Source organism: Centruroides sculpturatus, unplaced genomic scaffold (assembly GCF_000671375.1).
Source record: "Centruroides sculpturatus isolate CEXI.00-Female unplaced genomic scaffold, Cexi_2.0 scaffold160, whole genome shotgun sequence".
Taxonomy (NCBI): Eukaryota; Metazoa; Arthropoda; class Arachnida; order Scorpiones; family Buthidae; genus Centruroides; species Centruroides sculpturatus.
In genome coordinates, this window is record NW_019384435.1 from 288,332 (window position 1) to 296,365 (window position 8,034).

The 8,034-nt window shown below is 24.8% G+C and overlaps 1 protein-coding gene across 3 annotated transcripts; it reads left to right on the plus strand.

The window, feature by feature from the left end:
- Positions 1 to 721: 721 nt before the first annotated feature.
- On the plus strand, positions 722 to 8,034 carry LOC111619881. Of its 3 annotated transcripts, XM_023361706.1 has the most exons (3): positions 722 to 910; positions 4,947 to 5,266; positions 7,791 to 8,034. In XM_023361706.1, the coding sequence occupies exons 2-3, from the start codon at positions 4,995 to 4,997 to the stop codon at positions 7,795 to 7,797; spliced, it is 279 nt and encodes a 92-aa protein (XP_023217474.1). In that variant the 5' UTR covers positions 722 to 910; positions 4,947 to 4,994; the 3' UTR covers positions 7,798 to 8,034. The 3 variants fall into 3 exon arrangements, 2 of the variants coding, with proteins under 2 accessions (XP_023217474.1, XP_023217473.1); XR_002755835.1 differs by lacking the exons at positions 722 to 910; positions 7,791 to 8,034 and adding an exon at positions 7,128 to 7,402 and having other exon boundaries at positions 4,546 to 5,266; XM_023361705.1 differs by lacking the exon at positions 722 to 910 and having other exon boundaries at positions 4,563 to 5,266.

Consider the following 8,034-nt stretch of genomic DNA (forward strand, 5'->3'; position numbering starts at 1 on the left):
AAAAATTTTAATTAAATAATTAGAAAATAAAAATTTTAATTATGTATCCAATATATTATTAAATTAATTATAATTTATTTTATAATTAATAAATTATAATTTTTTTGTATATAAAGTAGTTAATTTTATTTTTTTTAATAAATAAATTATATAAGTTACCATTTAGAAGAATTTTTATAAAATAAAAAAAAATCCATATTATTTAATTAAATTTTATTCAAGAACTTCTCTAGTTACATCGTAACATTCGTAATATAAAAATATAATATATTTAAAAGGTTAATGGTTACGATGAATATCATATTACAATATAATATTATTGTATCCATTCATCCATCTATTCATTAGAATATCCAATTTGATCTTCCAAAATTATTAGAATATAATTCGTAATAAAGAAAAGAATGGAAACAATTTCATTTACTATTTCTCCTATTTAATTATGTTTAGCTCTTAACTCTTTCATTTAATATTATACAATGAAATAATATAATTAAATAATAAATCATTTATATTTAATCAATATTAATTTTATATGATACCATTCGTTATTAATTAATGTAACTGACTGAACAATGATTATTTATTGTTTAATTTAACGATTTTAATTACTTTAGAAAGAAATAACCGATGAAATTTTCATTTTTTGAATGTGAAATTAGTTATATACAGTTATTAGAATACGGTTTTCCAGCAATTAACTTGTCACAGCTTTTAATTGAAATGTTTTTTGTATGTTTTTATTATTATTATTATTATATTATTGGATAAAATATTATTTTATATTTCTTCTGTATTTATTTATTTATTATTTTCATTAGAATTCATAAAAATATGAAACGAATTACGAAAGAGAATGAAAGTTTCTACGAGGTCTGATGATAATGTATTTTAATAATGTTTTAGGGAGGTGAGTCTAATTCACCATTCTCTCCATTCTGAAATTTGATAAACATAACAAAACGTAGAATTTAATATGATATGTGTATGTAAATGACCTGTAATAATGTATATGGTGGTGTGACCTCACCACCATACACATCATTAGTATAGTGAGGGTGGCTTCACTTCCACTATCTCCCCCCCACCCAATTTCGAAAAACATGACAAATAAAAGCAATTTTTAAGAACATATTAAAATTATTTGATGTTAAGATTAACGTTTGTTAACATTAGAACTTCTTTTAGAGAATGATCATTATGCCAATTTACTGACGTGATATTCTGAAATTTGTTTCTATATAAGCTATTGTTATTTAGAAATTATATTCTATCGACCACATCATTAAATAGTGACAGAATATATCTAATATTCTCCATGTATTAAATTTAATGATGCGAAGCTTTCGAGTTTAAAGAAGGCAAATTAAATGCCAAACATTTTCTGCAATAAAATTTTCTCTTTCTCTTAGTATAATACATGATATAATATATAACGTGACAACCATTATGTACACATTAGAAATACTTGATGCACAATACATATGACATTTGTATCCAATGATATAGATGTAGTGTATTCAGGTTCGTGAGTTGTTCCAGTAATATCTTCGACTTCTGCACATATAAATTAAGATTAAAACGAAGTAATTGTTTTTATTAATCCAAAACCCTTTAATATGTAAGAAATGTTGTCTTTAAGCGTTTATATTTAGCTATGTAGATCTAAATTTGATAATTATATGTAGCTTTTGTACTTATGGAGACTATATGGGGTAGAGCGGATCGCTTTTGTCTCTTAGGTGAGCCTTTAACCTTTTGTTTTTGAACAAATGAAATACGTAGAACGTTTATTTATTAGTAAAAAATCAGTCTTAAAGATTTTATTTCCTGTTAGTTAAAATATCGTTAATTTTATAGGGGTAGAGATAATAAGTTTTCTCTGGGCCTGGAGAAAAAAACGCCCAGCTCTCCCTCAACATTCATGCTCTCAGGCACAATTAAGGATATATTTAAGTTTATGAAATATATATTATTTGATTCAGATAACGTAGTTTAATTTAATATATATATATATACTACGATTCAAGAAAATATTTTTGTGATAAAATAGTTACCGAGAAAAACACGTCGACACCGCAAAATGCACACGACATACCAATGCCTAAGAAAATGAATCATTATCTCTGCAGAAATTTCCAATATTTAGCATTTACTCGTGCGAAACTTATTCTAAGATTAATAAGAAAATTTCGTTGTAATATTTACATATTTTTAGTTAATAGAATATAGTAATTACTCATAAGAATACTTAAGAGAACTAACATAAATTAAAGATTTATTGTAAATAAATTAATAAAATATTTAGAAAATAAAAATTTAAAAATAATATAAATATTTCAGTAAATAAACTCGACAGAAAATGTTTACATTATTTTGATAATAGAAATTAAAAAAAAAAATGTGAAAGTAATATTTACAAAATGAGATATTGAAGAAATTAGATAACTAATATAATAAAAATAANTTAAGAATAAACCTTAGGGGCAAAAGACCAGGATTCGTGTTATTTCCAATTCAAAAAATTCCCCTGGAAGGAGTTAGATGGATGACTGGCACGACTCGATTGCTAAAGGAAAAGTATGATTTACAGGGGAAAGACATTGCTAATTTGAGGTGGAGAGCATATACTTTAAATTAAATAAATTAAAATTGCAGGCCGATATTGTAAACGATGTCACAATAAAATAATTGCTCGTTTTTGTATAGAACACAAATATTCATCTGTATTTCAATATGTATGATGGAAGTAAGCACATGACAGTAAAATATATTAAAAGAGAAGGAAATTTAATTTAAAAAAATTCAATATTAATTTTAAAAAGCCATGTAATTTTGTCTCTTCTTTCTATTAGAATGATAATCGCATTAGTTCGATCGTAATTTGAAGAACAATTTTAATCATTGTCTGTTGGCAAGAGATAATCAAAATGAAAAATGCAATAGAAACATTGGTTTATAAATTTAAAAATAATAATAATAATAATAATTCTATTTAAATATCTAATATAAAATTAATTCCCAAAATGAATCATAGTTTTTTTCTTTCTTTTTTAATCTACAAATTCCTTGTTAATTTGCAAAATAAAATAATTATAGAGTCATGTTGGAATTATATTAAATGATTGATTATAATTAATTATTTGTTACTTTTTAAGAATAAAGTTTCTTGGATTTTTTGTAGACGTTTGAGAGATTGTTACTTTATGCAATCACAATGATTTAGCAATTTTGTCGTGTTTAACGAAGTAACGCATATCTTAATTCCATAGTCGTACGACTAATTTAGAAAGTATTGTTACTTGTTTCTAACGTAATTTCAACTGTTTAAAGTAATTTAAAGGATAATAATCTTCTGGTATTTGCACGTAATCGTCGTTAAATGACTCGTAGACCAATACTCAGTCGTAGGTCAAGGTTCCTGGTAGACCACTATTGGGATCATTTAAGCATGACAAATATCTGTTAAAATACAATAATTCCTCTATTCGTTGTTATCGCTAATGAGTTTGTTACGTTCCGTAATATAATAATAAAGTTTTATAAAATAAAATAAAATAAAATAAATTCTAATAACTTCCTTAAGGTAATCAAACGATTTATATGAGATATACGATAAATGTATATCCTTGAATATTATAGAAATATTTATAGATGAATGTAATTTTAAAAAAGTTTCTAGAAAATTACAGAAGTGTTGAAATATTAAGTTACTTTTTATAAGTTTATTTTAATTTGTCTGTTTAAATGTAATCAATAATAATCAATGACTTGTCATGTGTATGGAGAATGCTGTTTAAAAATATTTTGCTAATTTTTAATTATAAAATACGATTAAGAATAAACCTTAGGGGCAAAAGACCAGGATTCGTGTTATTTCCAATTCAAAAAATTCCCCTGGAAGGAGTTAGATGGATGACTGGCACGACTCGATTGCTAAAGGAAAAGTATGATTTACAGGGGAAAGACATTGCTAATTTGAGGTGGAGAGCATATACTTTAAATTAAATAAATTAAAATTGCAGGCCGATATTGTAAACGATGTCACAATAAAATAATTGCTCGTTTTTGTATAGAACACAAATATTCATCTGTATTTCAATATGTATGATGGAAGTAAGCACATGACAGTAAAATATATTAAAAGAGAAGGAAATTTAATTTAAAAAAATTCAATATTAATTTTAAAAAGCCATGTAATTTTGTCTCTTCTTTCTATTAGAATGATAATCGCATTAGTTCGATCGTAATTTGAAGAACAATTTTAATCATTGTCTGTTGGCAAGAGATAATCAAAATGAAAAATGCAATAGAAACATTGGTTTATAAATTTAAAAATAATAATAATAATAATAAAATAGAGGAATAAACATTGTATTATATAGTAACGAATCTATAACCAAATATTACCGTAGATTTACAATAGAGTTTGTAATATCACATAGATATTTCAGATGTTAAACATGTGCATTACTCGATAAGTTATGTTATTCGATTACTATTTAATCCGGTTTATTTAAAATAATGAAAATTTTAATACATAAATTTGTCTAAGAAGAAGCAAATTGCGAAAAATTTTTTAATTATTTATAAATTCACCAGAGGATGATTTTAAAAACGGTAAAGGAAGTTAAAAACAAATTCAAAACGGAAAGACAATCAAACATCCGGAATTTTCCGGACGTATCGTTCCTTTTCCGTTTTGAATTTGGTTTTGTAATATGTTTGAAAGGATTTCTTGTTCTTTCTATAGTCATTCTGTCTTTTACTTTTTTCCGTTTACTTTTAATTAATATTATCCAATACTAAACTTAAATTGCGAAATTAAATCCTGATTGTGCAACGTGTCAATATTATTAAATTTAAGATAAAATTTTGGACCTTTTTTTTTTTAAATGTTTATAAATTTTATAAATAAATTTCACAAAGTTTTCCATTCTTTTCAGAAAATTAAAAACAAAAAAAATGTAAATAATGTAAAGAGTATTATTAAAATGACGTCAGATCCAGCAATTTCTTCGGCATCTTCGGAAAGACCGCCTTTGGTAAAGAGCATCTCTCTGGTGGCTTTGCAATGTGCAGAGAACGAGAACATAGATACTTACGATTTCGAAGCTTATCTCAAAGTAGTTAACTGGTTAGACAAACACGTCGGTAACGAGATGGAAAAAGAAACTAGAGCCTTTGCCTTCGGAGGATTATTTAGTAAAATTATAAATAGAATTAATAAAAATTTAAAGAAAAATAAAATTGCTCCTAATGAATGGTAAGTGGTAAGTAATTTATACAAATATCTATTATAAATATGTTAAAATAATATTAGCTTACTAAAATTATTAATGCAAAGGAATTTATGTACTTAAAAATGAGAAAATCAGAATAATATCAAGTAAAGAATTTGTATTGTTCTTTTATTGTCTCGTTTGATTTACGAGTTTTAAAGATTTCAAATTCGTGTGTTCTTTTTTTTATTTATAAGATTTTCTTTACGATAAACTGTATATATCATTTTAAAAATGAATACAATTATATATATATGAAGCGTGCAATGCCTTAACGGCTTATGTTTACATCATTTCGTTATTCCAGAGAATTTGTAATCTAGTGAGTTTTTTTACCATTATATTGTAAAATTGAAATGAATTCTTTCAAGACTTGAAAGAATACATTTACTAGAAAAAGTGTTTTTTATCTCTCCTGAAAGGTTTGTTTTTTGGCATTTACAACATTATGGCATTGCACGCTTCACATTATACAGTAATGCTTTTTGCTTCTTTGATGTATAAATGTAAAGATTTTACTACAAAAGCAAAATACAGGTCGTTCGTCAATCTCTTTGGGGGACAAGGGATCGAATCCGGGCCAAAATTCCCAGGAATTTTTTATGTGCAATTTGTCCCGGATATGTCAGGCCCGTCCTCTACCAAGCTCCCATTGTAAACCTGGCCAAATACATCAGGGTTATGGTTTTAAATGCCCTTTAGTACCCCCAAATTGGAATGAAACATACAGACACACACAAAAAAAAGCTGAAATACGTAACTGTTATTCAAATTTAAAAAAAATGGAAAGTTTCTTTTATTGTTTATTCTATATTACGAATGATAAAATAATGATGCATTTATCATTGCACCAGATTTCGAGAATGAAGAGATGTAATTCAAAACTTTATACTAAAAATTTCATTTATTACAACAATTCACAGATGAATTGTATTTTTAATGCCTTAAAATTATACCCCGAAAACTGTGTTTTGCATTTAATCAAATGCTATTCCAGTATAAAATAACGTTATCTAAGATTTATTAAATAAAGGAATCAATTTTTAATTGTCTTTAACTATTTAAAACTAGGCATTTTCTTAAGAAGTAAAAGGAATTAATTTCGATTTTACATGGAATTCGGTCCATATTATTAAAAATTATATACTGCGTGACATTGCAAGATTATCCAAAAATTTTATTTGAAGACACAAGTGTCGAATATCGACTACAAACATGTTACCAAATGATTTATAGTATATGTATTTTTAGACACATTTACAAGAGTTAAAAATATATTTTATTACAAGGTTGACGATACAAAATTTATTATTGATGTTCTGTCGAGGAGATCGTTTCCACGTGTTTACTTTTTATCAGATGCTTAAATGATATGCTATTGCATTCTAAATAAGCACCTTTTATTAACTCTCTACTTTAACTGCTAAATAAAACATTTTTTCCTTGCTAATCATGGGTTCGGCCAAGCTACAATAGAGTGTGGGTACTGGAGGAGTGATGATTCCCCCACTAGAAGAGATAAATCACATACGAAAACTAATTAATATAGATAACTTTTAACAAAATACAATCATCTGTGAAAACTGTAAACATGAGTTATCATCAGGACTGATTGAAACAGAATACTTTTCTTTTTTTTCAGTTTATTATAACCATTGTCAACTTTTCTTCGTCTTCAAACACAATGATATATAATTACAGATGGAAAAAATTTTGTAGTAAAGTATTCAAAAATACTAGATTTAACCAGCCATTTTGTATGAATCTTTTGATAGTAAAAATTTAGAATTAGCTAAGAAAGAATTTATTTGAATATAAATTTATTACATTCATTTATTTTTTCAGACTTTTGAAAACAAAAGAGATTTGGATTGTCTTAAAATTTGAGATATGTGGAAGCATTTAATCTATGGATATGAACTGTATTTATGATGAATATTAAAATTACTTCAAATTTTGGGAAGTTTAGATCCAGAACAATTCCCAAAATTAGTATTAATCTTCTCTAAGTATATCAAGTATGATCTAGAGTGTCATTTGTTAAGTATTATTTAAAAGTATTATTAATCAATATGCCATAACATTTTTTCTATCCCAGTTTTGTTAATAGACAAGTTAAAACAATGATTTAAATATTATATTTATTTTTTTTATATAAATATTTTTAAAATTTGGAAAAAAAAAATAAACAATTTATATGTCACATTTTTTCCCTTTTACAGGATTTACTGTGACTAAATTTTGTTAAATTAAAATTATTTAAGTTAATCAATAAGTGTATATATGAGAAATAAGATTAAAAAATAAATTTCAGAAGAATAAAAATTTAAATCTGTATAATTATAATGAATAATGTACAAAAATATCCGAAAAGCTTCGTGTAAATAAATGATTGAAATATTTTCTTACAATAAATAAAGATACAAATTTCCTGAGAGTAAATTTTAGAAATTTTATATTTAAAACAAATAAGAAATTATATTATTAATATATATTTTTATTTAATAGTTCTTAAAAGAATGTATTGCTGTTGGATAATTAAAAATAATCCATTGTTGAAAGAAGTATTAGATAAAAAAAAATCTGTATAAAAATGTCATATCCAACAAAATTTTAATTGTTTTTTCGATCAAAATACAAAGGAATTTGACACAACGAGAAAATAAAATTTATTATAGTTTCAAATATATTGAATTGTTATCATAAAAATAAAACTTGTAATTTAAATTAATATAAAAGTATTTGTGTAAAT